Source organism: Thermobia domestica, chromosome 1 (assembly GCF_964235325.1).
Source record: "Thermobia domestica chromosome 1, izTheDome1.hap1.1, whole genome shotgun sequence".
Classification (NCBI taxonomy): domain Eukaryota; kingdom Metazoa; phylum Arthropoda; class Insecta; order Zygentoma; family Lepismatidae; genus Thermobia; species Thermobia domestica.
The window spans coordinates 397,266,621-397,286,788 of NC_137454.1; the positions used below are offsets into that span (position 1 = coordinate 397,266,621).

Genomic DNA, 20,168 nt, shown 5'->3' on the forward strand with positions numbered 1-20,168 from the left:
GCACAGGTAGTAAGGAATTATTGTTGGAGCAAAAGGTTCCTGCGAGTTATCTGGCTTTAGAAGACGTTGTCGGTCACCTTGCTATGGAGCGTCGTAATTCTGGAGCCGATCCTGTTCTTAATGCTGATCAGTATCGTACAATGGTAGCCCATGAAATGCAGCTAAGGTATCATAGAACTTTCAGGGATACAGCTGAACTGAACCAAGCAACGGTTTTCCTTCATGAAAATGGTAAGAGACACTATCTTTATTATTTTACGAGCTACTAGTGAAATTTTGTTGAAGAAATGAAGTGTAACTTAGTGTAAAATGAAATCAATTAAATATTTAATTTGACATACCCATTAGAGTAAAGAAGACGGATGATGAATGATATTGAGTGATTGTAGAAAAATTAATATAAAGAAAATGTAGGAGGAAACGCGAAAATCCGTAGAAAATCCATAGATACGATGCATAAAGGTAACCAAATTAGTTCTGTCGCTTTTTGTGGAGGCCTGTATTCAAGTGGCCTTCACATCGTGAGTTGAATGCGAATGGAGATAAGGGGAAGGTCAGTTGTTGGTCTGGATATATCCAACATACTACCTGGTTGTGGCAGTTCAGTTACACTGTGAACTTGCGTAAAGACAGAATGAACATGGGACCTCCACAGAGCGTCATAAGGACGTGTATGCTGTACGAATTTAAACTGGTGTCAAACGCCACTGCAACGGGGCGGAAGATGTGCCAGGCCTTTTGTGAGGGTGTTGTGACTACGCGGATAGTGCAGCAGTGATTTAACAAGCTTAAGGACGGTGACGAAACACGTAAAGACGCACCGTGCCAGAAGACCAACACATGTACAAAATGAAGATAGTCAGGCAGCAGTTGAGGCGAACAGTGGTCAGACATGTGAGAAACTGGAACTACAATTCATTGTGAGTGGAGAAACCATTCGGCAGCACCTCCATCAAATTGGGAAACATTACAAGTCGGGTCGATGGGTCCCACATGATTTGACTCCGGGCCAGAAGGCAACGCGAGCAGACACTTTTTTTTTTTTTTCTGTCTCGTCTGAGGAAGGAGCCATTTCTGAACAGGGCGTTGACATGTGATGAGAAGTGGGTCCTATTCGAAGCTCCACGGCGCCGTCATCATTGGTTAGCATCCCATGAACCTGTTCCAAAACATCCGAAACCAGCACTGCACCAGAAGATCCTCCTGTGTGTTTGGCGAACTGCTCATGGCATCGTGCATCGTGAATTGCCGCCAGCTGGTCAGAATATCAATGCAACTGTGTACTGTCAGCAGTTGAGCCGTGTTCAGGAAAAACTCAAAATTCTGGAGCCAGCACTTCTGAATCGCAAAGGAATCCTCCTGTTACAGGACAATGCTAAGCCCGACGTGGCTAGAATCACCCGAGATACCATTCTGTACTTTGGATGGGAAACACTATTGCATCTTCCATACTCCTCGGATATTACATCTTCTGATCATCACCTATTCCTTTCCTTGGACAGTCACCTTAGAGGACGCGAGTTATAATTCCTATTAGAGGTGCAAAATGCACTTAATATTTTCTTTACTTCACAGCCCACCAAGCTCTACGGCGACGGAATCTATGGCCTTCCAGAACGTTGGCAGAAGGTCGTAGATGCTAATGGGGACTATTTTTGATCTTCCAGGTACATCTTAGTTGACATATCGATGTTCAAAGATGATGGGTGAAAAAGTGGCAGAACTTTCTTGGTTACCTTTATACTTCACCACACTGTAGTTCGATACTTAAAAAAAAAAAAAATCTCCGGTCTGTCATACATTACATTTTTTTTTAATTATTAAAAAAGGTAATTTAGACTATTATTATTGTTGTTAATATTGAGGCTGTGGTGGCTGAATAGTAGAGCTCGCTTCTGATAAATAAGGCCCCTGGTTCGATCCCAGCGAGCGCCAAGGGTTTTGTGGTAAAGAAACATTGTTTAAATCGGTTCTCCCCTATCATCATCTCCGTCTCGCGTAGCTTCGGTGCATAATCGTGGGACGTTAAGCTAAAATTACTATCATTATCCTTGTGAGTTTACTTTTATCGATCTTCCAAAAGTTTATAAGATGTAGACCTACAGTTTAATAATGAATCCAAACTGATGTACTCAAATGTGGAATCGAATCGTGATATCCCGAGTCATAGGAAAGAACGTTATTTAAAAAAATAAAAAGTCATTTTTTCTGTTTTGCATTTTCGTAAAATAGTATAATTCTGAAGATTTCTTGTTGAGATGATCTCATCAAAGTATGAGACTTATTACTTGACAATCAGAAACTTCACAAAACATATTGACTATTTCAAATTATTATTTCACGTAATTACTAAAATTTAGATTGCAAATTTTATTAGGCTCTAGTAGTATTGTAATGAATTTTGAAAAAAAAAAAATGGAACCAGAATCAACCAACATAGTTAAATTGCGTCACATTAAATAATTGGTATATTGTTGAACAGTTAAAATTTGGGATGAGTTAGTAGGCTTACACTTTGATATATATATATATATATATATATATATATATATATATATATATATATATATATATATATATGTATATACCATCTATTAATTTTAAGATACCTTTTATCTTTATAACTTCCTTTCGTATATTCGAAATTGGGAGTAATTGGTATATTGTTTAACATTTATGTATTAAGATGGCATAGAAAGCTTAAACTGTTGTGGTTTATTATTATTATGGTTACCTCCTAGTAATTATAATATTCTGTTTATCTACATAACTTCTCTTAAGTTAGTTACAATTTATAGTTAATAGTAGCATTTTATGGTCGTCCTTTGTTTCAGGTGTGCTGTTACATTACGATGATGCAACGCTAAAGGATTTGTATTTCTTGGATCCTCAGTGGCTATGCGACATGTTAGCCCACGTTGTGACTATAAGAGAAATCAACCCATTTGCAAGAAGTGGTGAGTATTGCTATTTCTGTATAAACTAGAAGCAGAAAAAATTTTTACTACTGTACTCTTTTGGTGTATTACATTTGTAATGTATGTTATGGGCAGTATGATTCTCAAGTATTTTTATTATTATTATTTTCAGGTGTTATGAAACTGGATGATTTAAAACATGTATTTAAATCTTCATCGTATGGACCAGTTGATACCAGGGGTTATATTGTCAACTTGTTAAATAAATTTGAGGTTGCTCTGACGTGGGACAGTCGTACTTTACTCATTCCGTCCCTGCTTCCATCTGAAGAACAGTTGCAAAGTGCTCTGCCACTTGAAGCCAGAGTTAAGGTAACAAATTTTACTGTTTGTCTTAAATTTTCATGTCGCTTATAACAATTTCTTTTTTATTTAGTCAAAACAAATAGTATACGACTCAATGTTGGGAGTATGTGTGTCGCCATTATGATAAACAACAATAGTATAATCTATTAATTTTATAGTGTATTGTTTTACACATACACTAAACAAATAAATAAATACACTGAGTGCTTGCTGTATTGCGACCACCCCTCCACACAAGGAAGTGTCGCCATCAGCCGAGCTGACTACATGAGCACCCCGACTTATAGTATTGCAGAGAGAGGACACACTCGTGGCTACATGTTGGCAGACAACACACTGTTATAATGGAAAATGGGCAGGATTTATCCACATTCCAATAGGGCACGATTATGGATACCCGAATAGTAGATGCGTCAATAACCCAGACAGCAATACTTGTCGGATGCGCCCGTTCCTGTGTAGTGAAGGTTACAAGGAATGGGAAGAAAATGGGGTAACGGTCTCCAAGAGACGGAACTGCAGGGGCGTGCGGGAATTCAAAACGTGGGGCGAGCGTAGCGTCAAACATCTCGTGACAGCCACACAAACTATCAGTGAGCTGAAATCACGTGACCAATACAATGATTAATAAAAAATTACCAATATTCCATATAACTTTACAGCGTACACTGGCACGCATAGGATTCCACAGGAAACGACCCACTCCTTATGACTCGTAACCGCCGACTTTGTCACGATTGGGGACAGGAACATGGTAATTGGACCGTAGATGATTGATAAAGGGTGTGTTGGTCCGATAAATCACGGTTTATGCTACTCGTCTCGGACGGGCGTGTGCATGTGTGGCGCCAACAGCACGAAGTTATGAACCCCTCGTCCATGGTGCGTGCTGTACAGGTAAGTGGCTGCGGCTGTATGGTTTGGGAATGCTTCTGGTGGTATGGACTATGATCATTAGTGTGCATGGACCACAGCAAGACATCCATTGTGTACCTGCAGGTGTATAGGATCACGTACACCCTACAATGCAACACTTCTGCACACACGAAGACTGCATTTTCCAGGACGACAATGCACGGTGCTACCAAGCCAGGATTGTACTTGCTTGGCTTAAGGAACATTCCATAGAGCTGTAACATATGAATTGGCCCCCTGAGTCACCGGATCTTAATTCTATAGAACATTTATGTTGTAGAAACAGCTCTTCGCACCATGACTCCTGCACCGACATCTGTGGGCTCATTGTGGGATGCTGTCAGGAATATATGGTGTCAGATTTCCTGGAAACATATCAGCAACTACCACAATCCATCCCAGGCCATCCTCTGAGCAAAAGGAAGAGCAACAAAGTATTAGGTAGGTGGTCGCAATTCAGTGAGCACTCACTATAAATAAATGTCTGTTCTACCAGAATAAAAGCAAGCAGTTATCATTGGCAGCAATCGACGTACTGTTTAGTGCCATAAAAATTCATCTCCTTCTCTCTCTCTCTCTCTCTCTCTCTCTCTCTCTCTCTCTCTCTCTCTCTCTCTCTCTCTCTCTCTCTCTCTCTCTCTCACTCACTCACTCACTCTCTCTCACTGTCACTCTCTCTCTTTCTCTCTCTCTCTCTCTCTCACTCACTCACTCTCTCTCTCTCACTGTCACTCTCTCTCTCTCTCTCTCACACTCTCTTTCTCTCTCTCACTCACTCACACTCTCTCTTTCTCTCTCTCTCACTCACTCTCTCTCTTTCTCTCACTCACTCGCTCACTCTCACTCACTCTCTCTCTATCTCCCTCACTGTCTCACTCACACTCTCTCTCACTCACTCTCTCTTTTTTTCTCACTCACTCTCTCTTTCTCTCCCTCCCTCTCTCTCCCTCCCTCTCTCTCTCTCTCTCTCTCTCTCTCTCTCTCTCTCTCGGGAGTAACGGTAGATCAGTAGTAGAGCGCTTATCTCCGGTGCGTGAGGTCCCTGGTTCACTACCCGGCCAAGCAAGTTTGTGGTGGATATCGTGTTTGTGGGTTTTCTCGAAGTACTCCCTTTCATCCCACATTCTCATTCCACCGATTCTTCCATCGTAATTCATTTGCCTTAATCATCCGTCTCCCTTAGACTAAAAGGCAAAATTGGGACGTCAAACTGAAAAAATCATTCTTTTTTTTCCACCTTGCAAGACTTCCTCAGGCACACATTTGACAGGAGGCTGGAGTTGGTAGGTTGACGCCATACAGACTACGCCTCAGCGGTCTTTTAGTTCAATAGAAACATGTAATTTAAACACGTTAAATTTCACAGTGATCAAAATTCTAATTCAATATCACAATTTTCTTTTATATTCCATTGTGTTCTATTTTGTTTTCCAGATTCCGGTCCGATCACGAGGATGGGCAATAAGAAACAAGAAGCTAGCTGTGTCCCATGCATCCACATTAGTTGGGAACTCGAGTTTCTACACTCATTCCAATTCCGTAGAGAAATTTCAGTTGCAGAAACCTGGTAGCGTAACTTCTTCAATTTCTCCGAAAATTAGTGGTAAGATTCTAAATTCAAATTTTATATATATATTGTCAACATAAATACTGTGTCGTGCTTATTAAGCAGGGATGTACGTGCAAAGTGACACAGTACTAGTTGCTTCCATCTACTATCTAAAGTAGACAGGAATAAATTACACTACTATCTCCACCAACCTACTTCGTAGGATTTTGTATATCAACATGCGAAAGGTTATTGATAAATTATAACTTAGACATTTAACTTTAAATTATTCATTTATTGTATTATCTTTTAAGTAGAGTTTGGAGTCGGATGTTGTGATGTAAGTTTTAAGTAAAATAGCTAAATCACATTTAATAAATCTGTTGGTGAATCAGTCAATTCGAGAGTAACAGAGATGCATTATTACATACCTCGTTGTAAACTGGAGTCGAACTCCTGGACACGGAGTTCGTCGTCTAAGTTCCACACAGTGGATGGATGTCCACTGGAAATGCTGTTGTCTACAGTTGGTTCCCAATAGCTGCTCTACTGAAACAGATCCTTCCTGACTGATCAAATAACGGATCTCCTGCGACTGATCCTTATTCAGTCTAACATAACCTTTTTATGTTAATGTCCATGATGACGAATTTTGTTGTTGTTCTATTACAAATTCTGCAGCTCTTACATCTCTGTGCCGAAACTGTGCTGAAATCACAGTTTCTGCTTTTTCTCTCATTGACCAAATTCTCCAGACAGTTTACGTCTGCGATTTTCACAATTTTACCTAATTTTGATAATGTGTAATTGTTAACACAAATCTATACAACGTTTTACATTTTCTTGTTATTTTCGTATTTGTTTATATTCTTGTGACACTTGCAGACTCGTGTCTATTCCTTCATGAAAAACAACAATCATCAGCAATACGTAACCTGATGTTATAATCTGTCTGTCTGCAACCTAATTAATTTCGTACAACAAGTTAAATTATAAACAATACTTTACTGTTTCCTTTTTGTAGCCAATTAATAAAATTGAATGAATTTAGATATTAAAATATTCCTGAATTTTGGCGTACCGTGACACGCCCCCACTTTAAACTGAGGCATCTCCGATGACGACTAGATCTTTTAACAAAAAGATCGGCTTTTGGAGAACTCCCTGTATACAAAAATTTCCAAATTATTAATTCATATAACAAATTACAGATATAATTTTAAAAATTGAAAGCCAAAATTGTCATGTTCAGATTAAACAAAAACAAAAATTGATGGTTAATAATTCTCACGGATTTTTTTTTTTTTTTCAAAAGTCCAATTAATTCTTTTCTATTTATGAAGCCAATTATGTTCGATAGCAGTACACTGCATTTATCTGCCATCTGTCGTTGTAACACAGAACTACTTGAAGTCTTTCTGTCTTCAACACGTTAAGAATTGTTTCCATCCTAAGTCCTTTCTTAGGGAACACGATATATTCATATTTAATGATATATTCATATTTAATGATATATTCATATTTAATTTATACATTCACACACACGATAATATACTTTTATGCACTTTCACTATTTTTCTATATTGATTTCACCAAACACACCAATACACCAACACAAAAATAGCATCATTGTTCCAACAAACTTGACCTAAATTGAGTTACTTAGTTGGCAACTCAGTGTCAACTCTGTGTCAACGCTTTTATGTTAAACTGTTGATGTTTGCAAAAATTCATTTTTCTTCTTCTCCTTTCTCATTTCCGCTCAACCTTGACCAACTCGTGCATCCGTTCTACGTGTGAGAACGTCCTTTTCAAACACATATCGTTCCACGTTAACTCATGTCCACTCAGTTTAATCTTAAGATTTACTTCACTAAGATTTATGCAATAATACAATCTCCTTACTCAAAACCTGAATTCACCAATTCTCAAATGTGATTATTTTTTAAAAAAAAAATAAGTGTGCATTTTTAATTATGTGTTGTGTGATAACTTTACGTGTGTTACTGTGTTATTTTTTTTCACATCCTTCACCATTATATACATCTCCTCTACTTGTTATTGGTAAGTAACCTAACTTTATTATTTCCTATTACTTGTTATTATTTATTAAATTTAAACTTTATTTATAATTCGACAAATTTCTTATTTTATCAAAAATGTTTTTATTACTATTATTATTTACGTATCCCGTCACCTATTCTTTTAATTATTCTTATTATTAAGTTACTCATTTTATTACCATTCACTGTAAACAAAATATATTTATAGATTAGGGATTTCATTGATGCAGACTCGCATTTCCTCGAATCTGGGATTGGGCTTTTGATGGTAAATTGCGGCCCTCCTCGCAATTTCATCTACAAATACCATTTTGAATACAGCTACTAACTTATTTATTTAACTTTTGGTGTTTTCCTCTTTTGGTGTTTTCCTAGAACACTTATTATTACTATTTATTTATTTATTTATTTTTTCAAAAATTATTTAACTTAAATTTCCACTCTTCTTCATACTCAAAAATGTTTTATTATCTATTTATTTGTTTAGTTCGACAAAATCGGGTATAAAAATTGATAATTTACTATATTTAGATGTTATATCAATAATCAATAGCACATATATCGTACTCTATAATTCTCAATTCTTGGTCATTAACTTCAATGTCTTTAGTCACTGGCCTTGCAACATAAAAACTATTCAAGTTATCGTCACTTTCGGGTTTTAATAATATAATAATAATTAATAATATAATATAATCATAATCTTAATAATAATATAATGTTAATAATGCTAAATAATAATTAATTTGCCAAATGGCCTAAACTTTGAAACGGTATCTATGATCAGTTCTATAAACATGATTCTTCAATCCGTCTCTGAATGTTCTGTAACACTTAAGGGTCACTCTGTAGACTGCATATAGCCAAGTCTTATTTTTCCCCTAAATTAATTCTTAGTAAGCTTACTTTATTTATTTCTTATTTCTATAGCTATAGCTCTCTATATATCGCTTACTTCTCATTATTACAACTAGTATATATTCTTGCTTACTTATTTACTTATTTAGCTAGCTTTCTTTTTCTTTTCTTATTAACATTAAAAATATAATCATAATATAATAATATAATAATCGTCATTTTCTGTTATAAAAATTCTTCAAAATTAATCATAATCTTGACTGACACATCCGTAATTAAATATTTATTATTCTATTTTCTCTATTAAATTTGCTATCAATATCTATATTATCTTTATCTATTTTTCTACTCTCTTTCTCTTTCCAGATCTTTCCATCTCTCCTCTTTCCTTCTCATTTTCTCATTCCTGAATTAAGTGTTCGTGATTAGTTTATTTTCTACTTTTCCTATTCCTAGATCTTAACTATTCTAACTTGAAAGCTAGATAGAAAGCCTATTTTCTCTATTCCTATTTCTTAAACATCTATTTCCTTAATATTTAAAACTATATCTTTTATTACTATGCCTAAATTTTAATAAAAAAAAAAAATTCAAAATTTTGCTCTTTCTAGATACTTGGCTAAATAGGTCAGATTCACAAAAAAAAAAAAAAAAAAATTCACCGCTTTGCAGAACGACAAGTGGGTAACTATTTCCTTCTCTGTACCGCCTTAATGTCGCCGAAGACTTATGTGTTATTTATAAATAAAAATTTTCGTGAGAGATCTGGTAAACGCCCAATTCAACATCACGAAAATGTGAGTTCTTACCTACCTAGATTTTTTCTATCAAGATGTTTCCTAATTATGTCAATAACTTTTACCAAAATTTTTTTTTTAAAAAAAAAAACTAATCACTAAACATTTAATTTCATCAATCATTTTTTTTTTCATTTCATTCTATCTTGCCTTTCTCTCTTCTTATCTATTATTATTATTATTATTATTATTATTTTTTCAGATAGCTTCTTACTCATAACTATTTTCTTCTTTATTATCACATTATTTAGTCATGTTTAAAAACTTTAAATCCTCATTTATTTAATACTTCATGTGTTTATTATGCCGTAAAGACATCTTACTTATTAAATTAAATTCCAATATTTACTTCTTTTAAATTCATTTTTAGTACTATAAATAATTACTAAACCTATTTAAATCTTACTAAAATAATAATATGAAAATCCTTAACCCTTGAACTTATCTTATTATTATAATTATTCTTAATACTAACTAACCTATCTTAACACTAATTACAATTACTATGACTATATTTATCTATAATATTACTGTACTACTTAAATACTACCTAATCCCATATTATAAATATTACAAATATAATTACTAACTCTATATACATTCTAATCCTATCCTAATAAATCGTCCATCTACATTTATACTAAATTTAAAATCTACTTTTTCGCTTCTTATTCCTTTCTAAAAAGAAATTAGCAAATGCTGCTAAATCTAACAATAGATTCTCTCGAGATATTATGATTTTTTCTCTTTTCTCTAAAGAACCAAAAGTTCCGACCAGATCCGCAATTTGAATTGCGTTGGAACACTCGAAAGTGTTTCTGAACCGCTCCAACCATGTGTTGACCCTGGTTTGATCTACACATTCTCTAAAAATTGCGCATATTTCATACGACAGGTCATCTGATTTTAATGCGAAGAACGTTGCGTTCTTCAAACTCAATGAAACCTCAACCACTCCTGATACTACTGCCAGAAAATGCCTTCGGTACCCTAATTCCAACACATTCTTTACATCAAAATTTTTCTGTTTAAAAGTAACCATAAACCACTTTTGCTTTTTCCACATTTGAACTTTATCTCGATAAATATTTCTTCTGTGGCTGAACTATAAGTCGGGCCATACTCCGTGAAACTCCGAAGTACCCCTAGATCTAGCCTATAGTATCTACTTGAAGAAAACATTGTTGCCGGTTTGCCATCATCCTGCAAAACCGGATAATGCTCTCTGTGATTATTAGTTAATGATAACATGATTTTACTTTGCTCTAATTCTTATACTCTAATGAAATGCTAATACGGGTGGGTGGTGTGGGTTAATCTATTCTCTTTTTGTAATCACTTTATTATTTAACCTAACGCATGTGTATGACAATTTAATATTATGGATTTAGCGCTTGACTTTAGACTAATATGACAACATACTGTGATGGGGATCGAACCAACGACCTACTGTTTAACTAACACTGCACTGGGATCATTACTAGGCGTAAGCCTCGCAGTATCTCGACCATGTCAACATTAAATACTGTCCCGGGGATCGAACCTAGGGCTGCCTCCACCCTTTCAATGGTGGGTTACTAAGCAATTTAAAATGCTATACCTCCCGAGAATCGAACCAACGGTCGCCTCCACCATTTCAACCTCCTTGCGGGAGCGTATATCAACTGCGCTTAATACTTAATATGCGAAAGAGATTGAATAAATTAGAATATGAGCGTTTAACTTTAAATTATTCATTTATTGTATTATCTTTTAAGTAGAGTTTGGAGTCGAATGTTGTGATGTAAGTTTTAAGTAAAATAGCTAAATCACATTTAATAAATCTGTTGGTGAATCAGTCAATTCGAGAGTAACAGAGATGCGTTATTACATACCTCGTTGTAAACTGGAGTCGAACTCCTGGACACGGAGTTCGTCGTCTAAGTTCCACACAGTGGATGGATGTCCACTGGAAATGCTGTTGTCTACAGTTGGTTCCCAATAGCTGCTCTACTGAGACAGATCCTTCCTGACTGATCAAATAACGGATCTCCTGCGACTGATCCTTATTCAGTCTAACATAACCTTTTTATGTTAATGTCCATGATGACGAATTTTGTTGTTGTTCTATTACAAATTCTGCAGCTCTTACATCTCTGTGCCGAAACTGTGCTGAAATCACAGTTTCTGCTTTTTCTCTCATTGACCAAATTCTCCAGACAGTTTACGTCTGCGATTTTCACAATTTTACCTAATTTTGATAATGTGTAATTGTTAACACAAATCTATACAACGTTTTACATTTTCTTGTTATTTTCGTATTTGTTTATATTCTTGTGACACTTGCAGACTCGTGTCTATTCCTTCATGAAAAACAACAATCATCAGCAATACGTAACCTGATGTTATAATCTGTCTGTCTGCAACCTAATTAATTTCGTACAACAAGTTAAATTATAAACAATACTTTACTGTTTCCTTTTTGTAGCCAATTAATAAAATTGAATGAATTTAGATATTAAAATATTCCTGAATTTTGGCGTACCGTGACAATATATATTATACATACATATATTATACATACATATATGTATGTATGTATAACATTGAAGATATTGAAATGACTGCTATTATTTCAAGTTATGTTTGCCTTTGAATTTTGCTAATTAGAACTATTGAACTAGAGATATCGCTAGAAGAGAACAAAGTTCCCATCGGAAATCGATTTTGACTCTAAAGTAGAAGAAAAAAAGAAAACTTTTAACTATTTGGCAGCGAAATAGCTTTTTTTTTTCATTTCCTATATATTATTTTAATAATTTAGTGAAATTTGTTTCTAATACTTAACTTCCAATATTAAACTCAACTAGTTAGTTTGTAGGTTAAATAATTAAACTTAAATATTCCGAGTGTTAATTATTATCTAATTTAAAATGTGTCCATGGACCAAGAACTAAATCCGGGTCTGTTTTTCCGTTTCGATGCGTTATCCACTACAGTACCCAGCCTGCTTCCTAAACAGCCGTACATTTTCACTCTTTTGAGGTTTGTACTCTGTATCGTAACAGCTGTTGTGGTTGGATATCCCAATGTCTGTATTCGTAAACACTGAAGAAGATTGTTGGGTTAAATATATGAGAAATGAAGTTTCCGAATAACTGACCGGCGACTTAAAGAGTGTAATGATAAGTGCACCGGCCGGCATGTTTGAGTTTTGTCTCTTTCAGTACCGAAACATTATGGGACATGGACGTACTGCTTAACGTATGATCAGAAGCACACGAGCCAACACTGGTAAACGAACTCAGGACTTCCGCGCTGAAAGTACCTATGTTTGCCATATAATTACAAGGGAGCCTGTGCACCGACATAGTAAGTCAGACACCCAGGTTTTATTTTTTGTCCAATTACACATCTTTTACTCTTTAAATTTCATTGAAATTGCACCTTTAAAAGGAGGGCGTAGTAGCTCAGGGATAGAGAGCTTACTTCTGTTTAGAGGAGTCCCTGGTTCGAACTCTAGCTAAATCAGTTTGTGGTAGATTACATTGTATCCGTGGGTCTTCTGAGAATCTCTCGTTTCCTCCTACGAGGGAGGATCAGAAACTAAAGTTACAAAGCCGATATTTCTAGAGTTTCATCTATTAGAGAAGAACGAGGAGTATGCGGCAATTGTAATACATAGAGTTGGCAACTGTGCAGAGTTTGTCACTTGCCACCTACGAGGTAAACACAAATGGACAGTCTTTTGGAAAACTGGTCTCACGAAGAAGTCCGCTCAGTTATTCGATTTCGGTGGGCGAAACATGTAACCGCAACTAAAACTCACCGGCAGCTAGTAGCGATATACAGAGATACTGTAATATCTCGTCAGCATCATGCAGAATGGTGTCGAAAGTTTGCGGCTGGTCGAGAAAACGTCACCAACAAAGAGCGCAGTGCTGACCCAGCATACAACCCAGAAGACGACCACGCTGTTGAAGCAGTTTCGCTGAGACATCACCGACCACCCTCCGTATAGCCCGGATCTCGCTGCAAGCGACTTCCATTTGAAGGAGCACCTAGGAGGCCGTCTTGGCTTCAGACGAGAAGGTGAAACACTTGGTGACAAAGTGGCAGAATACCAAGGACAGGACTTTTACCAGGAGGGAACCTTCAAACTGATCCCACGATGCGACTAGTGGTTTAACCGCTATGGAGACTATGTCAATAAACAACCTAATGTATGTACTATCTGTTAACAGTATTGGTTACATGAAATAATATAAAGTTTCAGTGCATGCTTTGTAACCTTACTTACTGATCACTCCTCGTACATTGTCATTTCACTATTTTCTTTTCATATTCATTCACTTCCATTATTCATCCATTTGCTTTAGCCTAAAGGGACATAAAACTGAATGAACTTCTTTCTTTTTTCATCCTTAGATGATATAGTATGGGAAGAAATCAATTGTTTACTCCATTAGTCATTCAATATATTGAAAATAAAATAAAATAAAAGTGAAATTAAACAAATAAACTGGTATACAATAACAAGCATGTTAACTAGCTTCAACAATTTTCCTATTTAATGTTTGCATAATAAGATGTATGCGTGGGTCGTTCAATATATAAGTTTCCCTAAGCTGTAAAACATTTTTTAAGATACATTTGTAAAGTATATATACATCTGCCTGAATCTCAATGCGGATTATGTGTATTGGTGAGGAAGGACCGATCTACACAGCTTAGGGAAACTCATATATTAAACGACTCACGTATTACGAAGAAATGAATTGCAGTGTGTGTTTTCTATTGTTGCAGCCCCCAAGAAATGTGAAGAAGAGCCGTCCACAAGTGATCAAGGCAGTAAGTACGAAATGAGCCATCGAAGTGACCCTGAGTGCTCAGTGCGAAGGTTATTGTTGATGTCCTATTTCCCCAGTGGCTTCTGGTCTCGTCTTATGACAAGGATTTTAGCCGATGATACAATTGTGGAAATAGTGAGATCGTATTTCATTCTACCGAAAGAAGTAAGTAGGATTTAATGGTGATGTATTCTTTCAAATTGCGTAATAATTAATAATGCTGATTCAGTTGTTTAGTCGATTATTTTCTGTACAGGTGAGTTCAAAGTTGTCTCTCGTAATACTTTTTTATGCTGCTTGAAGACTATATTTTACTTGGTAATTCAGACTTCAGATCCCGGAAGAGCATAGTCTTCCTTGCTAATGTAAGTAAATCATTCTGTCCCATTTTATTTACACTTTTACAGACCAAGTTTAAGTCTTTTAAGAGAGCAAATCTTAAGTTCAGTTCAGTGATGATAGAACTCAAGTGTTGTAAACTAATGTAATAAAAATAAAACTTGAAATATTAAACATTTCATTCAGATTAAGATATCTATCTGGATTTCGATTTTATATATTTATTTATTTACTGTCATAATTTCAGATACAGATGAACGCCAACTTACACTAGAATATCAAACAAATCTAAGAGATGGTAACATAATACAATAATAATAATAATAATAATAACATCTAAGTAATAACAAGAAAGATTGATAATGGTTGAGTAAAGTTTATCCACTAAAATGACGTCGTAATGCAGGGTTATATGCAGCCTCAGAATTAAATAAATGTACGGGTGCATGTGGCATTTCGTTGTATAATTTAGGAAGCCTGTAGAACAGAGAACCTGTACTATTAAAAGTCTAGGTCGTACTATATGAAAAAGACGTGTGCTACTTGTTTGTATGAGTGGAATTCTGAAATACAACTCTAAGAGTGGCGTTTCGGACCTGATGTGACCAAATCTGAGTTTATAGACACATTTCAGATCACTGATGTTATGACGAGCGTATGGTAATTGAATATTTAGTGTTTGTGTAACAGTTCGTGTTTTGTCATCGCGCGTGTGCAAGGTACTCTAAAACGTACAGATTTCGGTAACGTTCGCCAAACCATGTAGTAATATATTTGAAATTTTAATATTTGATACATTGGAATACTTTGGGAAGATATTGGTGTGCCATCCTTCATAACAACACTGACAAATTGTAATACGGTACTATAAAGGGTTTTTGAAGAATCTCTTAACTTCTTGTATTTGAGATTACTTTCTCATGTCAAAGCATAAAAGTGCGTACAAGGTTGAAAAAACTCGTATAGGTGGTAGGGATAATGGTATTCCAACTTCAGATCTTTCTAAACATTTAAAGGGAACTACACATGAAGGGGTGAGAAAATATCTGAAATATAAAAGGTTTACAAATTACTTTTATTAGTTGAAAGAAACAAATATTGAATACACTAAATTATTATTTATTTAGTTAGTTAGTTTTGGTTTTAGTTTTAGTTAGTTACTTAGTTTTTTCATCTCCTTCTTTCAACGTAGGCACTTTAACTGTCGCTTCAGAAATAAAAAGACAAACAAACACACACACACATATATATATATATATATATATATATATATATATTTTCCTTATATGTACATTCCTCATACAAAATTTATTATAATTAATATCATGTTATGATATGTCATTAAATGAACTCATCACTAGATGTAAAGCTTTCCTTACCTTACTGATGATATTTTTTTCCTTTTTTTTTTTTTTTCTTTTAGATAACACAAGATCCAAAACTGACACAAATCCTAGACATTCGTGCTGAGTGGATTTTGTGGCAGACGGGAATGGAGCTGCGTTATGTTGACACAACACTGTTCAGAATGAAAGAGGTTTTGCCAACTGTCAGGAACAATCCTATTGATTACAGACAATTACGGTAATTAGCTATTTACATTTATATACTTGTGTCCTTATTATTAATTTTATGTCCATATTTGCTCCAGTTTCTTAGTATATCGTGGAATTATATTTTCGTACATGTCTTATATATTGCATTTTATAATTTTGTTACAACAGACTAGTAGAACAAATACTGATTAACAGAGAAAACAATGTGAAAAATATCAAAAAGTTATGCTTGAACTAACTAATAGAATCCTATTCATGAATAAATTATAGTCTGTTTTAGTATGACGTGACACAAATGGAATCTAGAAAAAGAGATGTTGAAAGAATTTTTCACCTCAGTGAAAATTTGTTGTCCTATTCGTTTTAAATTAGATAACACAAGACTTAAAAACGACTCAAATTCTTGAGAATACTGAAAAAAAAAAAAAAAAAAAAAATGTTATATATTTTCTGTCTAAGGTTTTCTATTTCATGTCATGTATTTCTGTTTCACACCCGACAATCGGCCAAACCACGCTCCATCTTAAATCACTCTTTTGAGAATCACCGTGTGCGTGGGTTTTCTCGGGGTTCTCCCGTTTCCTCCCACTTTCTTCATTCCACCATTTCATTCATTACTCGTCATCACCGTCTCCTTTAGCCTAACCGGCATAACCGTGGGACGTAAAACTCAAAGATTTCATTTCATTTCATTTCTTTTGAGAATCAAAATGCCAACAGTCAATCCGATTATGTACTAAGCACTAACCGGTGACTGGGCGACAAGCCCAGCCATTCGGACAGCAGTAGACAGTGATGACCATATGTAAATACCATTATCCAGTTTTGTACAGTCCGCAGCAAAGAAACCTGCAACATGAGTATGTAAGTTTATTGTGAAACTACGCCTAACAGCGCAGGGAATCAACATAGCGCTAAGTGGCACGAATCACACCAGGAGAAACCTCGGCGTCCTCAACTGCACACTTATTTTGGAGCAAAAGACTTCGTCATTTCACAATCAACTTACATGCTCATGTTGCAGGTTTTTTGATGCGGACTGTACCTGCAAATTGACCCTCAGGAGGTTGGCATTGAGATCAGTGAAACGATCGTCAGTTGAAAATTAGAAACACACGTCAAAACCTTAGAAATGTTGTCTCATTATGAAAGCTTAAAACAATTATATAAACTAGGACAAGAAAACGGTTATATGCTATGTATTTTACAAAAATGGTTTAATCAAACACGTAGATCGTTACAAGTCCCCAAAACGGTAACTTCTAAAGAGTTAAAAACTTGGATTGGAATTCCTTATTTTCCACAACTATCAACAAATATTCAACGTATACTTGCAAAGCATAACATATCTCCCTCAAGTATCCCCCCCAAAATTTTTACAAATATATCTCACTGGATTTAAAAGTTATTTTGTTGATCCATTAAATAAGTCAGGATTTACCGCGTCCAATGCGAATGTGACTCCTCATATATTGGCCAAACGAAGCGCAATATTAACACGCGTGTTAAGGAACGTGTTAGACAATCAAAAAAGTCCCAAGAAGAAGGAATGTCGGGTTTGGCGCTTCATTTAAAACAACATTCACACAATATAAAACAGGTTAAGGTAATAGGTTCAGCAGAAATATATATATATATATATTAAAAAAAAAAAAAAAAAAACGTGGAATTAAAGAATCGTTCTTTATTCATAAATACAAATCTGTATTGAATCTTGATACTGGCAAAATTGATCGAACATGGGTACCTACCTTTTATGCATACTTTGAATCTGGCAACAGTGACGTAACATAGACACCGCGTTCTCTTTGATTCAGTTCATTCCTTTTTCACTCTGCTCTGCTCATTTCAGGATCCTTTTTGTACGTTACTTTTATTTAGTGATATGTATTCCTTGTTTTACTCCTTTTTATCTCCTTTCCGTTTTAATCCTTTTCACCTTGCCACTGAGGAAGGAACCAGCTGAGAGTTCCGAAACGTCAAAAAATTGATTAGACTTTCCAAGGGAGGATTCATTGGTAAGTTGCCAATTTTTTTGTTAATTTGGGTTATCCCTAGTGTTGTAAAAAAACGGTTTTTTTTCTGTGAAGTTTTTTTTCAATAAAAAACATCGTTCTTTTTCATGTTTTTTTTTCAAAAATCTGTTTTTTTCTGGCAACTATTATTTATTGATTTATGTTGCAGATTATTGAAATAATCAACAGAACTTGAGTCGAAGCCCTCGTAACTTACAAATCGTTTGTTTCTTTGAACCTATACGAGCAAAATTGTGTGATTATTCCTTTCGGTCCCAGGTCATTTTTGGCGTTTTCCTACATTTCCAGTTACTGACTTATTGCTCAAAAAATATTCATTCGATTGATATGGTTAAGGCCTTGTTTTTAAGAAAATGGATGTGGCTATCTTTTGGTGTAAGTTGCATTGCAGTGTTACCAACGGGTGGGAAATTATTGAGGGAAATGTAGGGGTGAAAATTTACAAAAAATTTCCTAACCGAATTTCAAAAATTTTTTGTATCTAGCACCACTGCTGCTATATGGGTTCAAGTCACCTAAACAAATCTTTGGTGTGTTGACAAGGTACAGTGAAATCCTGAAGTCGCTGGCTTCCATTCAAAGAGGGAAAAAAATTCTGTCATACACATGAAATTTTGACACTTTTTACGCCTCAGAGGCAAAAATTAAATATGCCGGGGTACAGCTTCTCTAATTATCCTATTGAAACTTTTTATGGTGCGTTCTGTAGAGCAAAGAGGAAGCTTTCAGGTAGTGGTACGTTTGTTTCAATGTAGCCAGTAAGAGGGTAATAATAGAGGGAAAAAGGAAAATTTTCCGAATTTTTCACCTAATAGCGGGAATTAATTGTTTTGGCTGGAAACGCTGCCATCAGACAGACGAAAGCTATCTGAAAATAAATCGTAGTACTCGAAGAATATATCCTACAAGTATCATGGCGATATATAACAAAGTAAACATGAAATTAAAAAAACAACTCTCATTCTACCTCAGAAATTCACCATTTTCTTACAATTTCCAGAACATGGTTTATTATAAACCTCAACTGTACTTCCCCTAATTATTCTAGTGAAACTTTTTATGGTGCGCTGTGTAGGCTAAGGATGAGGCTGTTAGACACTGGTACATTTGTTTGAATGTAGCCAACAAGAAGGAAATAATAGAAATAAAAAAGGGAATTTTCCCAAAATTTGCCCCTAAAATCTGGAATTATTTTTTTTTTTTTTTTTTTTTTTGTAGCTAGCAACACTACTATCAGACACACACAAACTATCTTAAAATAAGCTTTGGTATTCCTCTAATATATCCTACAAGTTTTGTGACATATCTAATAAAGTAAGCATGTCAATAACAAATATCTCATTCTACCTTAAAAAAAATCACAGTTATCTTTTCAATTAGAGAACAAGGACCACTGTAAACCTCAACTGTACTTCCCCTAATTATCCTATTGAAACTTTCTATAGTGCGTTGTGTAGAGTAAACACGAGACCTCCAGATACTGGTACGTTTGTTCCGATATAGCCAACAAGAGGGAAATAATAGAGACAAAACATATAATTTTTCCAAAATTTCCCCCTAAAATCTGGAATTAAAATATTCTGTAGCTAGCAACACTGCAACCAGACAGATGCAAATTATCTTAAATTAAACATTGGTACACCACTAATATATCCTACAAGTATTATGGCGATATTTAAGGAACAAAGCTTCTAATTATCAAAAATATATTACGGTAAAGAGAAAGGCAAGGAAAAACTAGAAAAATCAAGGGCTAGAACCTAAATACGAATTTTACTTGCGTTCCCTAATTACCCCATGTAACGATCTGTACTTTCGTTTGTTAAGTAAGGACAAATGTTCGATTGGCGTAAGTTGACTTGCACTCGGACGTATAGCTACGGATTTATAAACAAAAATTTCTAATTTTTTCCCAAATATAGGAGAATTTTAAATTCCCTAA

At 35.1% G+C, this 20,168-nt stretch overlaps 1 protein-coding gene across 2 annotated transcripts in view; it reads left to right on the forward strand.

Annotated features, from left to right (window-relative positions):
• Lrrk (Leucine-rich repeat kinase) overlaps positions 1-20,168 on the forward strand; it is a 239,580-nt gene that overhangs the window by 149,487 nt on the left and 69,925 nt on the right. For both annotated transcript variants that reach the window (XM_081732781.1, XM_081732776.1), the window contains exons 21-26: positions 7-231; positions 2,835-2,957; positions 3,091-3,290; positions 5,634-5,802; positions 14,252-14,460; positions 16,058-16,218. In XM_081732781.1, the coding sequence (XP_081588907.1) occupies positions 7-231; positions 2,835-2,957; positions 3,091-3,290; positions 5,634-5,802; positions 14,252-14,460; positions 16,058-16,218 (1,087 nt within the window). The remainder of the gene's footprint in view (positions 1-6; positions 232-2,834; positions 2,958-3,090; positions 3,291-5,633; positions 5,803-14,251; positions 14,461-16,057; positions 16,219-20,168) is intronic.